This window comes from Dermacentor albipictus, chromosome 2 (genome assembly GCF_038994185.2).
Source record: "Dermacentor albipictus isolate Rhodes 1998 colony chromosome 2, USDA_Dalb.pri_finalv2, whole genome shotgun sequence".
Classification (NCBI taxonomy): Eukaryota; Metazoa; Arthropoda; class Arachnida; order Ixodida; family Ixodidae; genus Dermacentor; species Dermacentor albipictus.
Window position 1 is genome coordinate 88,613,380 of NC_091822.1, and position 22,558 is coordinate 88,635,937.

At 47.3% G+C, this 22,558-nt stretch overlaps 2 protein-coding genes across 4 annotated transcripts in view; one reads left to right on the plus strand and one right to left on the minus strand.

Moving 5' to 3' along the window:
• LOC135900950 (solute carrier family 2, facilitated glucose transporter member 8-like) overlaps positions 1 to 22,558 on the minus strand; it is a 42,838-nt gene that overhangs the window by 952 nt on the left and 19,328 nt on the right. For 2 of the 3 annotated variants that reach the window (XM_070533724.1, XM_065430578.1), the window contains exons 2-6: positions 21,252 to 21,510; positions 16,786 to 17,010; positions 12,394 to 12,591; positions 3,269 to 3,508; positions 1,874 to 2,173 (exon numbers count right to left, since the gene is read on the minus strand). In XM_070533724.1, the coding sequence (XP_070389825.1) occupies positions 1,874 to 2,173; positions 3,269 to 3,508; positions 12,394 to 12,591; positions 16,786 to 17,010; positions 21,252 to 21,497 (1,209 nt within the window). In that variant the 5' untranslated portion in view covers positions 21,498 to 21,510. Of the gene's footprint in view, positions 1 to 1,873; positions 2,174 to 3,268; positions 3,509 to 12,393; positions 12,592 to 16,785; positions 17,011 to 21,251; positions 21,511 to 21,789; positions 21,915 to 22,558 lie in introns of those variants that run through there. The other variant, XM_065430580.1, reaches the window with a different exon arrangement.
• LOC135900951 (solute carrier family 2, facilitated glucose transporter member 8-like) overlaps positions 22,251 to 22,558 on the plus strand; it is a 54,189-nt gene continuing 53,881 nt past the window's right edge. Inside the window, exon 1 of the mRNA XM_065430581.2 lies at positions 22,251 to 22,513. The gene's annotated coding sequence lies outside the window, so the exon portion shown is untranslated. The remainder of the gene's footprint in view (positions 22,514 to 22,558) is intronic.

Sequence of the window (22,558 nt, forward strand, 5' to 3'; positions counted from 1 at the left end):
TCGGTTTTACAGAGAGTAGGAAGCAATGAGAACGCTAAAGAGACTTTTATCATTGACTGCATTCACCAAGAAGAGAGGCTGTAGTACGTTACATTTGAAGGAAATATATATGTATGCGTCACATAATTCGATATAGCATTAAGTCTGATGCTTCTACGTCACAAGATAAGACGTACATATTGCGTGGCCAGTGTCGCAGACCGTAGGGAATTTACCACAGGACGTGCGGAACATAGCGCTTCTTCGACAAGCGGCCGCTGTACAGCGCTTGTGATTGCAACCAAAGCTTAGTGCGTCTCCTACTGGAAGAACAAAGGCGCACAAGTACAATGTTTGACGGATTTTACGCCCACAAGTTTTAGTTGTAGTTAAGGACATAGCTAGTCCGTATAAAAAAGTTGCACACTAAAAGCAATTTCACTGGGAAACTGGGATTGAGACATTAATAATTTCATTACATTCGTAGCTTCCGCAGCGCAACCTGGTAAGCGTAAAACAGAGTTCTCGTGCAAGAATGAGCGCGTTCCGACAACACCGACATGTCATCGGCTTTGTGGACTTTGGTTTAAAGCTCAGTGGGTTGTGCATGTTGGAATCAGTGTCAAGTAAACAGGTAGCAGCTTCCGAGCCAATAGCGAGTATTTCTAATTTATGGTTACCGTGACAGAGGTTGCGGTTGGTGACACTGCATGCCCTTCCGTATGTTCCTGAACCGCCCTAGCCGAGGGCCGCTGTTTGAGAGTGCGCCAGAGATCGCGCAAGCAGGCAAAACGAGTAACTGATGCATTCTTAAGCGCTTCGGAAGAAACAAACAATCGGGGAGTAAAACAGAACAGGACCTGGAGGACGCTCGTCGACTAGAGGCAGAAATAGAGTTACTGGGTAAATATGGTATGAATTGTCTCAAAACTGAATCAGCGTCCCGGTTACATCATTTTTTTTGCAAATGGCCAATTTTCTTATGTCAAGACGCGGTCCATATGGATACATTTTTGGAACCGCGACGCAGATATATATATATTTTTTGTCAATGTTGAACACTGTACTATTTGCACTGTTAGATTTTTGGCAGTTGTGTTAAGCAGCACTTCGCAAGAAGTGTTCTACAATTTCTGTGTTACAGTCGTTTGTAACGTTTTCTCGGTTCTCAGGTGACTCATGTCTTGCCAAAACAATGAGATCGAGACACTTACCATGTGGGCAACAACACCAGCAAGAAATAAGCAGGAGCAAAAGCTCGTGAGCGATGGATCAATACAGTCTACGTATATCCTATACACTGGGCTTGCTATTGTATCATTCTGCGCGCATTCGAAACATCCTTCACTGAAGCATCTGAGTGACGCTAACTTATACACCAAGGTCTGAGTACCTGAACATATGACTTCATGCCAGTGGGATAAAAGGAACTCGAATAGTGAGTTTTCGGGTTTGTCGCTGTGCTTTGAACGCATAAACACCCTGTCCTGCCTGCCTATCATCTAGGCTTCATTGGCGTGCACCAAAACAATGCAGCGTACAAGGAACGCGTCACATGGAATTTTTACCATTGATCAATAAAGCTGCAGTTTCTTATTTTTATTACATTTTATGATGCGAAAACTCTGTATTTCTTTGATGTGCCTAACCTTGTTATTTATATGCTCTTGTCGCCACGTATTTTCATGAGCTCATTAAAAAATGTTACTTTGCTTCAGACAATGTTGCGCTGTGTGAGTAAAATAAAAGATAACTTTGGAGGGCGGGTGCTACGCTATGCTTCCCGAGCTTTTACGTCGATCCCCTAAGGAACTATGCACTGGTTTTATGAACATAAAGCTGAAATGAAAAATGAATAGGCTCGACGGCCTGACCGGCCCGATGTCTTGCCAACCTGAACTTCTTGTCCTATGAGCAGTACGTCCTCGATAGACGCATGCGCAGTCTCAGGCAGCAGGGCCAGGAAGACGATACCGCTGGCAATAGTCAGACCACTGTAAACCCACAGCGTGATGGCCAGCCGCTGCATTGTGTCTGATGTGGAGAAGAAGTTGGCCGACACGAGTAAGGCAGCCCAGTTGGTAGCGTACACGCTGCCCAGCTCCATGCCGGAGCCACGCAACGGAGTCAGTTCGGCCGCAAGGATCCACGGCACCGGTCCCAGTCCGGCCGAAAAGCCAGCCACAAAGAAAGCCTGCAGCGAGGACAATAGCAGCGGCAGGTGGCGCGACAGAAAGAACGACGAATTGCGAAGAGAACGGCTGAGTTCATGACGGGAAACCGGAGCGGTGTAGGCAAAGTTCAGAATCAAATAATGCTTCCGGCTTCAGCAATCCTGTTTCCAACATCAATGTGAAGCACAATAATGTGATGAATCATTGATGGTATTGACGTTGATTAGGGGTTTAACTTAATTTTCGCTGTAGAATAGTTCTCCTTTTTAGATTACCACGACACCACATAAAATGAGCCCATTCTACATAATGGAATTTCATGAACTTCACCGCAACAAAACTCCGCCTGTTTGTCCCTTATGTGACTATACGTTCCGCTAGCACAAAAATGCTAACGTTGAGTGTTCTGCGCATCTTCGACCGAACATCACTGGTTTTAGCATTCGAAAAGGAATTACCATCTTATCGCACACGTTGTATATTTCACAATTTGTACAGAATCAAGATATTCATGTTCATGCGCTGCTTTTTTTAGATATTGTGCACCTGCTACTTCTCTCGGCCTAAGTTACTTGTAGCACCAGTCGGCATGCATACAAAACTGATTATGCCGAAAGGCACATTGAAAACGATTGCTCATAGGAAATGGGGCTTTTGAATAAATGGTCAAAATTCCCTCTGTAGCCTTTATTAACTTACAGCCCTCCCATAGTAACGGAAATAAATATGACACATACAATAGTAACGTTTGCTTACGAATGCATATCAGGTTAAAAGTCAACCAAAAATAAATGAAAACGGGTTTTATCACTATTACCTTTTCCTCGTGAGAACAACATCATAGACTGCGATATTTCGCAAGCGAAAACGTGAACTCATTTTGGCATGAATGAAATCCCATCTAAATATGGTAGAAATTGAAGTTTTGGACGTAACATACCACACAAAGAATGCGAAGATCACACTGTCCGAAATAGTTTGTGGCGACGAATGCCGCAAAGGAGATGAGATCTCTGGGATTGATAAGCGTGCAACTCCGTGACATCAATGAAGGAAAGAAACCCAATTAAAAGTATTTTAGGAAGCACTGTCTCTCATAGACTAATTGTACACACCTGGATGGCAAACGTTATCGGACTTGACTCGAGTAGTGTAGAAGCAGTGGCAAGGGGTGGCACCAACGCTGATGGATCTGCCGTGGATGTTTCACTTCCACTTTTCGCTGTCGACGAGGAATTGGCGTAAATCACACCCAACGTGACGAGAGTTCCCGAACACACGATCACGGAGAATACGAGCAACTTGCGTCGACCAGCCAAGTCCAGGAATTTCACCGCTATAGACGCCGCCAAACACTGCAGTACAGAAAAAGAAAAGCTGTAGGAATTGTTACTGTAGCCATGCGCAAGCGAGAGGTTCGACAAGAGTGCCTGAAGCGTGCGCGAGTTCTTTGTGTTGAAAAAAGAATGTTCAGAACTAATGTTACTTGCAACTCAGCATCTTGCGTCACCCGTCTCGAGCTTTGGCTCCAAAGCAGCAAGAGCCGTTCACGCGAAACTTTTCCCTGAAGTTGACCCTTCTTGACCTAGGAAAACCCCACACTGTCATGCGAGTATCCGACTATCAACGGAAGGCTCACCTACCGCTATTGTGGAAGCAACAAGCGGGTACTTGCGTTCTGCAGATGAAATCTCGCGATGAGATAGATTTCGAGCATCACGTATCAGCGCACTACAGACGCGACAGCGTCGTCGCAGAACTCCCAAGGAACGTGATGAGTGATTCCGCAGAGATCCCACTTTCGTTTCACTTTCCTCGCTGCTAATTCCGCAGCACATGGGACTACCTGGGGACTACCTCTTGTGGTTACGCCTAATTCGACTTCTGCCCACAGAAAGGCTACGATGACTGTGGCTAGCCTTCAGCGCTTCATTCAGCTTCTCAGCGCAACGACCCGATACTCGGTTGCACGTGTATGCACAGACATATGTATACATATATATTTTTTAAAAAGGAAGCGACGTAGGCTATGCAGTGTTTTATCACTTCATATTGTAGGTCGCTTCCTTTAGGTTTTGAGTTTGTTTGAATCTGTTCTTTCGTGTCCGCCGTCAAAAACCCTTCGGTTTCAATTCCTGTATATATATAGTGCGACTGACCGTGGCCTACTCCGGATTCCCGTCAGTTGCACTTCGCTCCTCGGAGAGACAGGACGCATGTCGAGTGGGGTCCTGAACAACACTTTGCATAGTGGCGAACGCTGTTTCAATCACGGATGCGGGACCTCAAATAGGCGCGATGTAATGCTAATGCATTTTTCTCGCATTTACCGCCAAATCGCCACAGACTTGTTCGTCTGGGAAACTATAAAAAATGCTATGGCGCTCCGCGCTTGTCGGCCAATTTCAAGTATAAGCGCAACCAGGGGCCATAAGCTCTGGCTGCTCCCGGCGATAGAAGGAAAGGCGCTGGTACAAATATGAATGGGCGAAAGGTACGATCGCTTATGCTATTTAGAGTCGTCAGTTAGTGTGTGTGAGTAAACTATTAGCGTGTTGCGTTGTTGTTGTGTTGTTGTTGTGTCAGGCGAAGCATAGAGCTATTTTTTTCCAAAGTGGAAGTATAACCAATTTGAGCTGTGCTTTCGACGCGGGTGGCTGGATTGCATGACGCTGCTGAAAGAGTATATAAGGAACTACACGTGCAGACGTGCTTTTTCTGGTTCTAATGGTTGTTTCGATGTCAGCTTTGTCACTCAGAAGCTCCACGAAGCACATCAGGTGTTAGGGTGTCGTGTTTTAAATCGTTGCAGTGACAGGACGCTCAAAAGAATCTTGAGCTGTAGTCGTATACAGTGGATACGTAGGAATTGATGTAACATCAGTATTATATGCTTTACTCTCTGTCTGAATTTTTCTGTTTATTACCTAGATATTATGCAAGTAGTTCTGCTCAATTACCCAGCTCCATGTCCTGCTTCGAAAGGCCACAGAATGTGACACACTCAGAAGCCGCAGCAATGAAGTGCTGGGTTCACTATGGGCTGGTAACATCACCGTTCCGCAAGGACAACGCTAGTTATGTACTGGCAGAGAATATTGAAGCCTTCCTGGTGTTTCAAACTTATTAAAAAAAAACCGACAGACATAATTCCACATTTCCATGTCCGAGAAGTGTTTCGCCTTTGTGTATTAAGCGTTTTCTTTTATAGGCATATCAGACAAATATTACAAAGAGCCTTTAGTTTACCTAAACATGGTGTACGCATGCTATCCTTTATATTTTTGATGTCAAATTTACTAACGTAAGCGGTAAATTACTTGCTGTCCCTTTCGCTTCTTACTCTACCTACATGCTAGCCCAGAGAGAAACTGGAAAGGCGAATCAAGTGCTAATTGAATGGTGTCAACAGAGGGCTTTGAATTTATTGTCTGTTTCTCCCTCTTTCCTGATCTCACAGGAGATGGCACCGCCTTACTTGCATTGTCCACTGCCACCTTTGTTTTATTGTCCCCTCCAAACACCATGTATCTCATATAGCGCCGCGTCCGCTCACTTCGTAGACTATATAGCCGCGCCACGTGGCCTCCGGGATGCGTGCCGTACATGCAAACACTGAGCAGTTTTCCTTCGCTGCCCCCATAATCACCCATACCCAGCGACCAAGGTAGGTGTGAAAGATGTTCTGTGAAGAGCTGCACACAGCCAGTTCATTCGCGACGTAGCTCTCTAAAAAGTTGGGCTGCTCTGCTTGAGGAACACGAGTGACATAGTTTCAATTCTGGCCAACAGAGGAGAAATTTTAAAGGTCTTGTTTTTTATTGAAAAAGTCGGGAAGAACGGTCATATATACCGATTGTTGTAGATCTCAAACTGCATGAAGTAGCGCAAGGGTGCTAACCCCTTGCGCTACTTCGAAAAACGAAACGAACTACAAGCCTGAAGTAATCAATTGTTAGATTACTAGAACTGATTCTATCAGTTCTTGCAAAAAGAGACGCATCCGCGGCAGTATGGGCGGTGTGCGAAGGCGCGCCCCTAAACAGAGTAATCGCCACCTACACGAGAGCCATGTGGGCGAGCATCTCGCAGCAGCGCTTCGATTGGTAAGAAAAAAAAAAAAAAACTCGCAGTTACGCCCGAAATGTGAAGCATCGATAGCGTTAGAAAATTAGTAGACAACTATACGAAGTAAGGAGTATAGTTTTATTGGCTATGTATACGTAGCCGTAAACATTCGCCAACCAACTAAATTGACAAGCATGGTGTCACGAGCCGATGATGATGATGATGAAAAACGTTTATTTTCTCTATTTTGCAGTGATTTTTGCGGCATCAGATGGAGTCTTCCATCTTCTCTCCAGGGTCGGTTCCCCTAGTCCAGGGCTCCGCTGAGGGTAGCTGCCCTGCGTGCACGCCTTACTAGTCCTTGTTGGACTTTCAGGGTGTCGCTGGATAGCATCCTCTCCCACTGTTCCGCACTCGGGTTTTTTATTATGGCTAGCCCTTCTGTTTTCTGGCAAGCCCATGTGGTATGATATAGGGTTGGTTTGTCTCCACACCATGGGCACTTGCTCTCGTACTGCGTGGGGTAGATCTTGCTGAGCATGTTTAGGCACGGGAATGTTCCCGTTTGTAGCTGTCGCCATGCTACGGCGTCTTCTCTGTTTAGTTGTTTGTGAGGGGGTGGGTATTTTCGTCTGATGCCTCTGTAGTAATTGAGTATCTCTGAATAGCTTTGGGCTACCGGCTCGGGTTCCTCAGTGGGGTCGGGAATGTTGGATGCTCGGTTTGTTGCGTGCCCTCGAGCTATCCTATCGGCCTCCTGATTTCCCGTAATGTCGGTATGTCCCGGCACCCAAACTATCGTGTGTTTGGCCTGGTTGTTGACGGTTTTGCCACTTGAGCGGAGGATGCGGAGCGCGCTGTGGCTGATTCTGCCGTTTAGGTAGTTGCGGCATGCTGCTTGTGAATCTGTGAGTATGGTTAAGGACCTGTTGCATCGGTAGCCCTCCGCTGCCGCTAGAGCCACGGCTGCCTCTTCGGCCTCAACTACCGTACAGTTCCGAATTGATGCGCTGGTGATTTCTTTTAAGTCCGAGTTGATCACCGTTGCGACTTTGCTTTTCTTGTGGTTTTTGTCCTGAGTGTAGGTAGCGGCGTCTACGTACACTGTGTCATGTCTAGTTGCCAGTGTTCTTTGTACATACTCTGCCCTTGCTTGTCTTCGTGCCATGTGTAGGTTCGGGTCCATATTGCTGGGTATCGGTGCTACTTTGATGGTGTTTCTGTATTCGTCCGGTATCGTCTCCGTGCTTTGTGTCTCCTTTATGGTAGCTTCACCGCCGTATCTACTCAGGAGTCTTCTGCCCGTTGCCGATAGCCTTAGTCTTTGCATTTGCGCGATTATCTGCGCTTCTTGGAGCTCCTCGAGACTGTTGTGTAGCCCCAGGGCCAGGAGTTTCTCGGTCGATGTTGACTGTGGTAGGTGGAGCGCCGTCTTGAGGGCTTTCCTCAGGATTGCGTCCGCTTGTTGCATTTCGTGCTTCGTACAGTGGTAGTACGGGAGGCTATACGTCACTCTACTGACCACCAGGCTTCTGACCAGTTTGAGTGTGTCTGCTTCCTTCATGCCGTGTCTTTTCCGTGAGACCCGCGTTATCATGCGGGCCACTTGGTTGGCTGCATTTTTAAGTAGTGTTAGGGTGTGGGTACATCGTTGGTTCGATTGTATCCACATTCCTAATATCCTGATGAGCGTCTTCTCCGGGATTGGCTGTCCCTCGAGGTGGATGTTCAACTTCATGTTTACTTCCTCTGGGACGGTGCGATTCTTCTTGCCTCGCCATACTCTTAGGAGCTCGGACTTCTCCGTTGAGCAGGCTAGGCCTCTTGCCTTGACATATTTCTCTACGCATGTCGCAGCTTCTTGTAATCTTTCTTCCTTTTCCCTGAGTGAGCCTTTGGTGACCCATACAGTGATATCGTCGGCGTATATGGCGTGGCGTACGCCGTCGATTTGGTCTAGTTGTTGGGCCAGTCCAATCATAGCAACATTGAACAGGATGGGTGAGATGACCGATCCCTGCGGTGTGCCTTTGTTTGGGGTGGTGAACTTTTCGGATCTCAGCTCGCCCAGGCCGATTGTTGCTGTTCTGTTGGACAAAAATGCCTTGACGTAGCTGTGTATTTTCATGCCGCAATTTAGGTTATCTAGTCCTGTCAGGATGGCTTCGTGGCTTACGTTGTCAAAGGCGCCTTTGACGTCCAGTGCCATGATGATGTGCTCTCCGTTGAGCGGGATATTGCTCAGTACCTCTTCTCTGATTTGCAGCAGTACATCTTGGGTCGAGAGCCTGGCTCTGAAACCAAACATGCTGTGGGGGTACAGCTCGTTTTCTTCCATATGATTTTGTAGCCTCCTCGTAACCACTCTCTCATAGATCTTGCCTAGACATGATGTAAGAGAGATTGGTCTGAGGTTTTCCACTTGAAGTTTCTTGCCTGGTTTCGGGATCATGATGACTTCCGCGTGTTTCCATTCTTCTGGTACTGTTCCCGCTTGCCAGTGTCCATTGAGATATTCGGTTAGCTTTTCGACTAGCTCGTCTCCGAGGTTGCGGATGAGCGCGTTTTTGATCTTGTCCGCACCTGCGGCTGTGTTCTTTGTTGCGCTTCTTATCGCCGCGTACACCTCTTCCCGGGTGATGGGTCTATCCAGCCTTCCATTTTCTTCTCCTTTGTAGCGCTCTGTGTAGGCTGCTGGGTCACCGTCGCCGTAGCACTTTTTGCGTACTTTGTCCAATAGTTCCGAATCTGTTCCCTCGTACTGGTGCACCAGTCGGTATATGACTTTGTTGTTTTCGGTCTTTGATTTTGCCGGATCGAGGAGTGCCTTCAGTACACGCCATGTTTTTGCAGTGCTCAAGGTTCCGTTTAGAGAGTCACTAAATTGTTGCCAATTTTGCTTCGCTAGCTGCGCTGCGTATTCTTCTGCTTTTTTCGTGATTTCCGCGATCTTTAGCTTGAGCTTTCTGTTGTATTTCTGTCTTTTCCACCTTTTTGTGAGCCCCCTTCTGGCTTCCCATAGTCTGAGAAGTCTAGAGTCCACGTCCGGCGTCTGCGGCGTACGCTCAATTTCTTTGGTGAATTTGCGTTGTGTTTCTTTGAGCATATTCCCCCAGTCTGTTATAGATTCGATGCTTTTTATTGTATCGCCACATGCTTCTCTGAACGCTTTCCAGTCCGTTATGTTTGCTTTCCCTATTTGTCGTCTAATTTTGTCTGCTATTGCGATTTGCGTCTTGAGGATATAGTGGTCGCTACCTAGGTTTTCCATTAGGTTGTCCCACTCCGCTTGCCTAGTTCTTTTGACGAACGTGAGATCGGGGCACGTGTCCTTGTTCACGCTGTTCCCGATCCTCGTAGGGGTATCAACTTCCGTGATGAGTTCACACTCGATATTGTCAGCTGCTTCGGTTACCGCTCTTCCCTTTTGATCCGTTCTCGTGTATCCCCAGCTCTCCTCTCTGGCGTTGAAATCTCCCAGTATGACTAGTGCATTTCCTTTAGCCAGCTTGTCTGCTCCTTTGAACAGCTCGTCGAATTTCGCCCTGCTTTGTCTCGGGGGGCTGTATATATTTACGATGAATATGCTTCCTCCCTTCCTTTTCTTTTTTGGTATGATCTCGACTATTACGTGCTCTACGTCTGTGTCGGCTATCCTGTCATGGCTTATAGCGATGAGGGTTTTGTTGACTAGGATTGCCGTTCTTCTCCCTTCCTCCGGATTCTCGTAGCACGTGTAGCCCTGTAGTGTTGGGGTAATCCCTGTTTCTTGTAGAGCTATTACGTCGGGTGGAGTTAGTTGTGTGTTGATGTACTGTTGTAGTAGTGCTTGTTTTCTTCTATATCCTCTGCAGTTCCACTGCCATATTTCTAGTTTTTCTTCTTTTTTAGTTCTTTTGGTTGTACTGTCCATGCTTAAATTTCGGGGTCGTCGTCTCTAGTACTGTAGTTTTCCAACGCCGGACGTCTCTGGTTGAACTTGTCTTTGACGCCGTCGGTAATTTTCTGTTTTCGTAGGGTGCGGATTTCTGTTCCCTGCATGGTTATCTGCTGTTCCATTCTTTGCATAGCTTGCTGTATTTCTGCTATAAACTTGGTGAGGTTGGCCTGAGTCATTTCAGTAGGTTGACTTTGCGGGGGTGTTGATGGCGGCCTGGGAGCGCTACCTGACCTGAGGTCCTGTACTTCCTGCATTAGTCTGTTGATTTTTGCGTCTTGCTCTTCGCGCGCTCTACGGCTAATTTCTAGCTCTCGCCTGAGTGCCCTGTTTTCTTCCTCTAGCTGTTTCTCTCTATTGTTCTGGTTATTACCCGAGTGCGGAAACAAAGTTTTGGGAGGGCCTGCTTCCCAGCTCACCTTCGTGCCACCCTTGGGCTTCTTCTTTTTCTGCTGCTGCTGCTGCTGGCCCTCGATGGCCGGGGGCGACAGGGGTGGGAAGGACCGGGACCGACTCCGTGAACGGCTCCGTGACTGGCTCCGTGACCCGCTCCGGGATCCGTTCCGTGACCGGCTCCGGGATCGGCTCCGGGATCGGCTCCGCTCGCCCTCCGAGCTGAACCATCTCGGATGGCGTTGCCTCCGTTCTTTCTCCCTGCTGCTGCGCTGCTGCTGCTGCGACTGGTGCTGTCGACCTCGCAGCTCGCTGACTTTCTTTAGGCGATCCTTGCAGTCCCTGGATCCGGTGGCGTGGTCGCCTCCACATATCAGGCACTTGGTTTGGCATTGGTGATTTTCCGGTGGATTCTGCATTCCGCATTGCCTGCACGCCTTGGCATTTGGCGTCGGGCAGACGTCGGAGCGGTGGCCCTGTTGGCAGCAAATGTAGCACACCTGCCTCGTCGGCCGGTATGGGTAGCACCTAAACTCTGCGCCCGCAAAGATCACGTATTTGGGTATGGTGGAGGCGTCAAAGGTGATGACCGCCGTTTCCGATTTTCCTAGCATTCTTGCGGTGAGCACCACAACCCCTTGGGTGCGGACTCGTATCTTCGCCTTGAGCATTTCCGTCGGCGTTCCCGCGGGGACTCCGTGTATTACGGCTCGCTTGACGTCCTCCGGCATGGCCACGTATCTGTTGACCTCGTAGGCTTGGCCTCTGACTCGCAGGTTGGTTATTCCGAGCATCATCTTCGCTACTTCCTCGTTCGAAGTACTTGCTATGATGATGTTCGACCCTGGCCTTAGTCTGACTATGAAGTCTTCATCCTTGAATTTGTTGTTGCATGCCTCGATGATGGCTTGCACGATTTCTATCGCCTTCAGTGCTTTGATTGGTAGGCCATTCTTTGGTCTGATAATAATTTTGGCGTCGCCTTTTGGGAGCGGTGGCAGCCTTTGTCGCGGCTGTCGTTGTTCTTTGTGCGCACCTTGCGCGCCAGCTGTCGTTCCGCTCACACCACCTGCTGCCGAGGTGGCCGGCGCCATCTTGCTATTATTCTCCCCTCTCCGGGTCTCGTTCGAGTTCAAAATTGCAGCGTTCCACGATCCGCTCCTCTGCTGTTTTTTCTGGCGTTTTGAAGTATAAATCTGCCATTGCTCGGCGGTATCGTATGCGCTTGACGTACCCGGTTGGTCCTGCTGCATGGCGGCACCCTCGAGCTCTCCGTCTCCGGTGGCTTCGGTGTCGGAGTGGCCGCGGTAGCGAGCCGACAGGCAAACCCATCTCACTCGATGAGCGCGGGCCTTCGCCGTCAAAACGCTCTCACGAGGAAGACCGGCAGCAGCAGCGACCAAAGTGACCTTCGTGCACCCTTTATCTCCAACGGGAACTGAACGGCGAGAACACAGCGCACACGAAGCTATGAGCCCTGGGCGCGCACCTAGACTCTGTACTCATCGCAGATCTCTTTCAAGGTAGTGCCCGCGCGGCCGCCTCTACTCATTGCAGATCGTTTTCTCGATAAGGGCCGCGCGCTCGCGCTAAGCCGCGCCATACGGAGCCGCCCCGGGTGTCGCGTGACCGCAGATGCTCCGGCACTGCCCTGTGAGGTAGCGCAATAACATTCGCCTGCATCGAAAATTTGATGATGTACATAACATGCCTGCATATCTGGCGATCTCATGACAACTTGTCAAGCTCTTGCTTTGCCTTTTCGTGCGTGTGGGTTGTCAAAAGAGTCACCATCTGAATGTGTTTGACTTGCTGCAGGAAACATTGAACAAACACGCTTACCTGAATGATCACCAGTATGACATGGCTGTCCATGGCCTCCTGTCGGGGTACCAGGTTTGTAGCAGACGGCAAGATGCAGTTCACGCCGCTAAGCTGCTGCACGCCCATGGCGAGCACGGCCAGCATGTAGTGCGCCGGCGGCGTACTGTAGGTGGGGAAGATGGCGGAGATCGCCTCGAACTCGACCTCCGTCTCAGCCTGCGCGGAGGCACGACCGCCAAGCACAGATTTCATTGATTCATTGATTCATTTATTTATCCAAATTTTTTTGTACAGGGTGAATTTGCTGGTCAATCTAAGCACGCAGTGCTTGTAAAATGACCAGGCAGTTGGTGAAACAACATACATATTACCACAATTAAGACATTCTCTCGCATATATACACTGAACAGCGTCCAATGCAGTAAAAAAATAACAATAAGCATTTTGAGTTCCTGTTTTTTTTTCATTACACAATGTTGTCAAGAAAAACATCAAAGTCAAAACAAAGTCAAACCATCAAAGCGATACATAAATACACCAGTCACTTACAGGACTACAACTCAATTCTTCAAACTGATGAATTCAAAATTATACACAGGTATCGAAGCAAGAACATAAACAAAAGTTGAAAACAAAGCCGGTAAACAATTCCGTATGAGTCAACTGGCTTTACCTACTAAATGTTTATTGTGCTTGCACACCATTTTCTGATCGCTTCATTCATTTTTCGTTTCGTGTTAATTGTGCATAATTCATCACTCAATTGATTAAATACTGAAGGGACATAGTAGTTCCGGGTTCTTTTTCCATAGTGAGTGTAGGCACGTGGTTTCATGTACCTCTCAGTTTGTCGGAATGTCACGTTCTTTTTCACGGCAACCCTGAATTCTTTGCTGAAGTAGTGATTCTTCAAAACTACATAATTAAATAGTTCTGTGACTGCTAGTATGTACCTCTACCAAAGCGACACTGAGCCAAAGGCTCGAAGTAACTTACCTTTCGTTTAGCACCGAGTTACATGTAGATGGAGTTGGCCGTTTTTACAGCAAAAAAAGATAGCGTTGACCGTTTTATGCGTTTTTTTTTTACAGCAGACAACTGTTAAGCCAGCACACAGTGCCCTATAGCGCTCCCCTTTAAACCTTTATATGTAAAAGGGTTCGGATAGCAAAATTTCCAAATGAGTACTAATATTCCACTAGAGAGGCATTCTGGTACTGAATAAAAAAAAAACTTCAAGTTTCGACACGAAATGAAAAGTAACGCTCCCGTGGAATCTGCATTTCAAAAGAAATTGCAGCTGTTCGATAAATGTACAGCTGTAAACGGCTGAAAAATCAGGTCCACTGAGAAGCTTGTACATGAGAAACAAAAAAAGGTGTCATCGTATTGGTTGCACGATGGATATGACTAACGAAGCAAAGAGCTCCTCGTCACTGCAAGGATGCAACCTGCTGTGGTGCCATAGTGACTACGTCGTTGCGCTACTAAACCCCAGAACACGCGACAGAGTCCCGGCCACGACGGGCGCCTTTCAACTGGGGTGAAATTCAGAAACGCCCGTGCACAGTGCATTGAGTAGATGATAAAGAACCCCAGTGGTCGAAAGTACTTCGGAGTCCTTCGCTATGACGATAATAATACCATGCATGGTTTTGGGCGCACAAATTGTTACTGTTTATTTTTCTTTTTAATTAGGCGAATCCACGTAGTATGTAACATTCCGGGTTCGTTCAAAGAGATCAGTGCAATACAAATGCACCGCACATCAGCTTTTAGGCAACCATATATGATGAGATTGGGTTAAACAATAAATTACGCAACGCTAATCGAGACCGTGAATTCGTAAGCTCCCTAAAAGCAAACATGGGCATTTAGCAGCTTAACAACTATTGTGCAGGAGTGTCGTCCCTGTATTCGCTCATAAACAGAGCCGGAATACACAAAGCAACTCGTTCCTAATAGTCGTTCGCCACTTGTCGCTTACCTTCCATAATGAAATTTCCAACAATAACTTTTGCTGGGGCCGGAATCCACCAAACGTTTCAGCGTAAGTACTTATTTGTAAACATGGGTATGATTCGCCTGTAGCAAATACTATTCTATCCGTATTCAAGAATTAGAATTTGCACACCGGTACTTGTAAGGATTTTTATGTCAGGCACCTGAGAAGCCGGGTAAAGCGAGGGCCTCAATCAATATTTCTGTCCTTTGGAAGTGTTATTGCCCAGTCTCCTGGCCACCTAAATCACGACTCCATCTTCTAACACTCTGCCCTCACTGCTCGACAGCATGGCTCTGCCTGTTTCAAAAGATATGTTATTTTGCAACACACGATGATATCTTCTGAACATTGCATCACATATCACGCAGAAACGATAAAAACTCCCTTAATCTAAACGCGTGCCAGTATTACATATCAAAAATCCTATTTCTTGCGTTCTGACCAAGACCGGGACAACCTCCCTGTCCAAATTCCTTCCATAACATATAACATCAAATTCAAGTCTGCCGTCAAATAGCGTTTTGCCATGAAACCTACAACTGTTGAGCTCCTACCCATTCCTAATGTAAAGCCTCGCACCAAAGCTTTTGAGGCATGCCAAATTAGCAAGTCTCAACCATTCTTTTGTCATCATATGTCTGAAGAGATTAGGGTATAGTCAAGATGACTGCGTACACCTAACGTATGTCAGACCAGTACTGAAATACCCTACCCTTCGTGGGAACCACGTCCCGAGGTACATAATACTGCGCTAGAGCATATTCCGTCTCATATACCAATGTTCTGGTGGCGTATAACAGGGGTTTCAAAGCATGCGCATGACGTGAAACGAGACCGTTAAAGGAACGAGGAAATAATCTCCGAATGAAACTTTTGATTTAACTTATCAGAAGTAAAAGGACATTGACGCTTCAATGTATCTGCAACCAGCACACTCCTTGGCTTTCCGTACGAATTGCAAATTTAATGCTCCATCTTCAGCCAAACACACCAAGCTTTGTGAATTCCGTCACAGATGGCATAAAGTGATAATTTTTCTTGGTCAACTCTCAAGTGTAATAAGTTTCCGGCAGATGTCGACGGTTGGAAGATTGCTGAGCCCTTTACCGGTGTTCTGCCCTCCGCAATTATCCCAATAATGGCAGTACGCGTAGTGCCCTATTTAAATCAATAAATAAAAATTCAGAGTATTTCCACAATATGAAGGTTGATGACCAGCGGAGCTGTACTTATGGTGATAAATATGTTGATAATAAATATTTTGATTGAAAATGAAAGCGCCTACCAGAATATACCCGGTTTCATCACCATTTTTGTTTCATTACATTGCATAGTGAATGCTTTTTTTCATTCTTAATCTTGTTTTGTTTGCTTTATTGGATTTATTATTTGTTCAAGAAGGTTACAATGGCTTTAAAATCTTTATGGTATACGGCCAGCGGCTCTGTGACGGCACTGCAAAGGTTCTTGGCCAATGTGAGATCTATAAACTACAGATGACGTGCCGTGGGCACGTTGAAGTTTGTGTAGCATTGCGTGCTGAATCTTTCCAAGAGAAATGCCACGAACCGCTTTTCGCCTGGCCCGAGACACGTCTACGTTGAAATACCAAAAATTACGATGGGAGTTGAGTCGGTAGGTGTGATCCAACCAGAGGTACATGCACCCGCCGTGGTTGCTCAGTGGCTATGGTGTTGGGCTCCTGAGTACGAGGTCGCGTGATCGAATCCCGGCCACGGCGGCCGCATTTCGATGGGGGCGAAATGCGAAAACACCCGTGTACTTAGATTTAGGTGCACGTTAAAGAACCTCAGGTGGTCGAAATTTCCGGAGTCCTCCACTACGGCGTGCCTCATAATCAGAAAGTGGTTTTGGCACGTAAAACCCCACAATTAAAAAATTAAAGGTACATGCGATTAGCGTTTGCGGGACCGTCTGTATTGCTGCCCGCTGTCGCCGCGCAAATTCCCGCTTCTGCTCATAAAGCTGTTCATCGTAGGCGCGCTGTTATTCCGCACTCCTCACCGCACGCGGCCTACCCATTGCACGGGCGGAAGGGAACTAAGATAAGGTTACGTGGTTTGCCTATAGAGCCCATGACGTCAAACCGCAACCCATTCTAAACAGTGTCTATTCCGGTTTTACTTCTTTTATTACTGCATTCTTTTGTCACAATACGTTTGGACACTTCTCGGGATCAAACGCAGCAGGGGATATCCGGCGATACGCTTTTGCCTTATGCTTTAGCTCCGGGGTGACCGCCATCTTCATTACCTACGCGCGCAAACCACCAGAACCTAGCGTATAACAGCTCCACTGTAATAAATAAGTAAATAAACTTGCGCTTCGTATGCGAAATCATTTTAAAAGCTCCATGCGGATAAGTATTTCGGCCGACGTCGCACCTCGAATCCTGTCGAGCGCACGCTCAGCAAGGCTGCCAGGGCCCGCTGTCGCCGATGGTGATAGAGCAGCCACCGGGGTGACTCCACCAGGAGGCAACATGTGAACAGCAGCAGAAGCAGGGCGGACGGCGCGCAACACAAGGCCAACCAGGCCCAGTCCAGGAAGTTGCCGATCACGTGCGCGTACAGCACGCCCAGTGTGATGACCAGATGGTGCGTCGCTCCCTGCACAGCGCGCGCGGGCGACAGTTGGGAGGGTGTGCCTGTACTGCGGACCTTTCGTTCCAGGGTTTTATACGGTGCGAATTTGAGAGAAAGGGGCAGGAGGGAGGACGTAACTTTCTCGCCAATCTTACAGGTGGTAGCTGGGTAGGGATTGAGTAGGGGCATGTTAGTGACAACCGGCTATATATTGTATCGGAAGGCCGCACATTCAACGAACTGGTAGATATTCAGAGACGATTGAAGCAAAGATGCCCTCTGTCTTTATTTTTGCTCACACGTTTTCTTAAGGGCATAGAAAGACGACTCCCAGACTGTGAAATATGGTCACATTGATCTTCAACCGAATGCGCAAAGGGTACATCAGAGGGCCCCTGGGATGATTCATGTGAGAAACAGTGTGTTACCCGTTGACAATTCAATAGATCTGCGAGTACGTTTGCCAATGAACTGACATATCTGGGGCCTAGTTTTAGCACAGAGACATACGGAATTATGTTCGTCAATGAATAGTCAGGCAATGACGTGGTATCAATTAAAAAGCAAGTCCTACCTTTGTGAAGAGACATGTATAGCGGGGTTTACACATAAACGAAACAGGAAACCCTACTCAAACATCCACTAAGCTAACATGAAAATGAAGGAGAAGCGGAATGCACCTATAATGATATATGGGGCACATTGAGGCTATATAATTAATATGAGGTGGCACGATGCATTGAAAAGTGAGTATTTGTGCCAACTACAAGGTTCACAAATACAGTTAGGAGATGCTACCAATGTCTGAAGATAAGCAAATGTCGATGGGCTGATCGGTATTAGGGGCCCTAGGTAAAACCACAAACGGGAGACCGTTTAGGGTTTTTCAAATTTTTCGATGCTCAGAGTAAAATTAGTTTTCGAGAAAGACGCGGGAACATGGATAAAAAGAAATGGGCGACTAAATCGCAGAAATATGTGCACCTGAAAAGTGTGTACACGCAATGGAGGAAAGGGTCATGAAAGTTGGTAACCAAGTACAAGGACGTGCATATTTTGTTGAAAATCTTAGAAAGAAAAAAGATGTTGCGCCTACCGCTGCTCTGTTCTTCCTCAAATGTCACCAAAATTTCGCTTTTAAGTTCAGAGTCTACGGCGTTTAATGTAACACTTCACACCTTTACTTGCCTGGTTTCTAAAGTAATGCAACGTTGCCTTCGTGCAATCTGCTCACAAGGCGGTGCAAGCATTAGTGTTCCTGTATATGCTCCCGCAGGGAGCATATACTGTATATGCTCCCTGCGGGAGCATATACAGGAACACTAGCAAGCATAAACTTGAGTCGCCGCCTGTCGGCAGCTGCAGAAAGGATCCGTTCTGGCAGGGCTACGGCGTCTTTCAGAGCATCAGGCAACAGGTGGCAACCCTCCCGAAACGGCCGCTTTCTCCAGCTGCTGACAGGCGACGGCGTAATTTTATGCTAGCGGAGTCTTCGCAGCAACTTGCATCCCTATAAACGAAGGCAAAGTTGCATTTTTTTTTTACCAGGAATGTTACCGTTCCAAGCGTAACAGTGAACTGTGCAGACCCTAAAAAGCGATCTTTCTGCGAATTTTCGCAAGAGCAGAGCCGCGGCGAGTGGAGAATCATTTTTTAATAATTTAAGCAAGATATGCATGTCCGTGCACACGGTAATTGAATATCTAAACACACAACTCAGAGTCATCAAAAAGGAACTTGAAAAAAGAAATGGGAGGTTGAACGAAGAGGGCGGAAACATATCATACCGTAGAGATTCATAAGCACGGCAAGACATAAATCAGGAGTGAAAATGTGTACGATAACACGAAGTCCGTGCCTTTGGCCTGAAGCACCGTTCAAGCTTGCTGCAGAACACAAGAACATGCCGGAGCGAGTATTCGCAATAACATAAGGGATGTGTGCGCTCCAAACAAACTCCGGAAGCAACTCCGAGCATCGTAATTGAAGATATTCACTCTGCAAGACCCGTAGCGAACGTCTATCTTCAAGAAGCACTACGATACAAGGCGGATGAAAGTATTAGCTGGTCATGCTGTCGAGATAAACAAGAGACGTTTGCAGTGTTGGTGAAAATGAAGCAATGGAGAGATTTAGAGAACCGGAGGGATTACAGACATAGGTAACAGTCCAATATAAATGAAGAAGTTTTATTGACAATATAAAATGTCAAATGGAGATAGGCGAAAATTCCAGCACGTTATGCATGTATGTATTTCTTATTATCTGAAACAGCCTGCCTACGTGACCTTCTATGCCGCCACCTCGTTTCGAACGGGGTGCCATTTATATGGTCATCTTCATCAGACGCGTAAATTCCTTGCACGTTCGAGAAAACAGTTTCATGTTGGGCTGCTGGCATAAAAAATCGCGGGCCGTATTCGAGAGTAGATGTAAGCATGAAATGGCAACCGGCAAAGCAGATTGGTTGGAGATAATACTAGCCATGCTCTTGAAATGGGTGCATGCATGTACGCAAAGGCACACCCCACCACACCGCACCACATCGCACCACATCATACTGTGCATATGAACGTTCCATATGAACGTTGCCCAGCTAGAAGAAGAAATGTGGCTGAAGGACGCATGACAGGCAGTGAAAGACGTCAGGGAAACCGTGCGCACTGCCCAGGTAGAAGAAGAATAAATGAAATTCTGAAGTTTTACGTGCCAAAACCACGATTTGATTATGAGGCACGCTGCAACGGGGAACACCGGATTCATTTTGACAACCAGGGAATCTTTGACGAGCCCCTGATGCACAGGACAGGGGTGCATTTGCATTTCGCCTCCATCGAAATAAGACCGCCACGGCCAGGATTTCATCCCACGACCTCGTGTTTAGAGGCGCAACACCACAACCGCTAAGATACTGCGGCCGATAGATGTGCCTGAAGCAGGCGCCACGCAGCGTGGCGGCATGTTCCGAGGCGATGCAAACCAACGACCTGGAAATCACGTACCGCTGGCGTTCAAAAGAGCACTAAGGGCCAACAGATGACGATGAAGTGTATGGTGCCCTGTATCTGCCTTTTGAACGTCGCTATTAGAGTTGACAAATAAACCTTCAGGAATTATAGCTTGAGCGATATTGTGAACAAACAAAAGAAAAAAAACACTGAAACGATATTTTTGGCAACTTCCTTGGACAGTAACTAGCGTACGTAATGCGGTCCTGCACAAAGGGTTCGGGTTGAGAGCGCATGTTTTAAGGTATTGACTGGTTTCCCGGATCATTTCATTTTGTTTGGCAACTTGGATGTTCTCGCTGGGGTGCCTGGATAAACGTTCTCGCTTTTCACTCTAGGACACTTGTAGGTTGCAGATAACGGGGGCTAAAAGAATTTCATACTTAAAACTGCTTTCTATGTTCATCTATTTTCCTTGTGTCTTAGTCTATGCTTGTCACAAATCGATAAATGAAGAAGGAACTGATGCGGCAGAGACTGGGGGACATCGTTTTCAAGGCAAATGCCTTATGGGCTAACGGCGGAGTGAAAAAGCGGCAAATAGGAGACGCACTTTATTCTAGGCACGTGACTAACCGTGGTGCCTGCGTGCTCCAGCCAGCAGTACTTCAGCAGTTGCTACTAAACCCCAATCATGCCCAGGACTTTAATGCTGTTAACCAAGGAACCAAAACTGTTATGATGTCGTCGAATACGTAAGGCGTAAACTGAGTTTTCTTGAACTAAGACGCCCTTTACATACGGATGCATAATGCGGAGCGGGTTTAGTCTGCATCAATGCGAGATATAGGATTCTTCTACTAGGACGGCAGTGAGATAGAACAGATGTAAGATGGATTTATCAAAATATATACGGGAACTTGCATCGGCTGAACCCCCTTCACGGAACCTTTAATCGCTCCCGTTCAAGACATTTCGGGACCATTGCGGTGAACGTTCTTTAAGCCGTGTATAGTGTTTAGGTTGTCATTTAATCGATTTCTTCTGCACACCAACGGAAGGCCGGGCGTCAATGTCTAATTTTGTATCTATCTAAGTATGTCGCACTGTATTCTGGATGATTTTCTTTCAATGTTCTGTGCACTTACAAGAATTTATTTCCTGTTCTTTCTTTATAATCCTCGCAAGGGTACTGGAAGTATTGAAAACCAGAATTAAAAGAAAATATAATTACTATTTCTCTCCCCTTCTCTCTCTCAGCGTGCAGCTTTCATTAAGCTGAGAGTTCGACTCCGCGAGAATTTTCGCTCTGCTTACGTCCGATCCACGGTGCGCGGCGTGTGACATTTCGGCGATGTGCGCAGGCACCACGAGCGAGACGAAGCCGGTGAAGAAGCCGTTGACGAAGCGCGCCACAAAGAAGAGGTACACGTTCCGTGCTAAGCCGATGCATAGCCAAGTGGCGAGCAGGGCCAACGCCGAGGTCACCAAACTCCAGCGACGGCCGTAGCGCTGAGTTAATAGCGCTCCGATAAGGCAGCCGAACACCCCGCCTAGGGACATCAGCAAGCCGAACCTGCAGCAATTAAAAAAAACAGTAATACTGAGATACAAAACTAAGGGCGATACATTGTATTCACGTGACAGTAATGCATTAGTTTTCCGCTGTTGCGCCCCTTTTCTGCGCTCCCGCTTTACGCCGAGTGACAGGACGTGCTAGACCCTTCGTCACATAACTCCGGAATTTTTCCGTCGACACAGTTGTACAGGATCCCTCCTACCACTCGTACAAGGCGCGGAGTTCAAAGTTACGTTCAAATACACAGAACATACACGCAGCCGCTAATATGACTACCTTAACGCTGGACCCCTGTCCTCACTTGTCCGTGAGCGAAGTGCATCTGCTGACGTCCCAGCGCCAAGTGTGAGGGCCCCATTCTAAAGTGCGGTGCTCTAACCACCTGTCCTACACTGTCGGCCTTCGGGCCGACAGTGTAGCGGGCGCTACCCCGCGGGTGCGACAGAAAGGGCCAAGTGCCGCGGCGGAGTTTGAAATTGAAAGTAATCTAGTAACGTTGAGTAAAACGGCGCCCGCAGACGGCGCGACGGCTTTTCTGCGCAAAACGCAAACGCGCGGCCAGAAACAGAGCCAAGACAGAGTCGACAGCAGCGCGAAAGCGGAACTATGGTGGCTAGCGGAAGGGAAAGTGCGCGACGATAAGCTGGTTCTTTATTTTATGACGCCAACTTTGACGCTCTTTGCAATGGACGACCCTGACAACGACAAATTGGCTCACGATGCTTGGCTCGATTTCAGTGATCTAAGTACTGATGAACGTGACCTGATGCTGAGGGCTCGCGCTGCCGGCGTCGTTTCATACTACTACTACGACGGCAACTGTACGTCATGGCTGAAGGTATTCGCACATTTGTAGCTTTTCCGTCGTGAAAACCAAATGCCGAACTCACCGCCCCATCTTCGACCTGCAGTTGTTCTTGCGCTTCGGAGAATGCAGGCAAGACCGACGGAACAGCGCTACGGGAAAGCATTGCTTTGAAAGGCACTCCACACGATTTCAGTAAGTCGGCGTTGAACTCGTAATACTCTGGACGAAAGTGCAGCG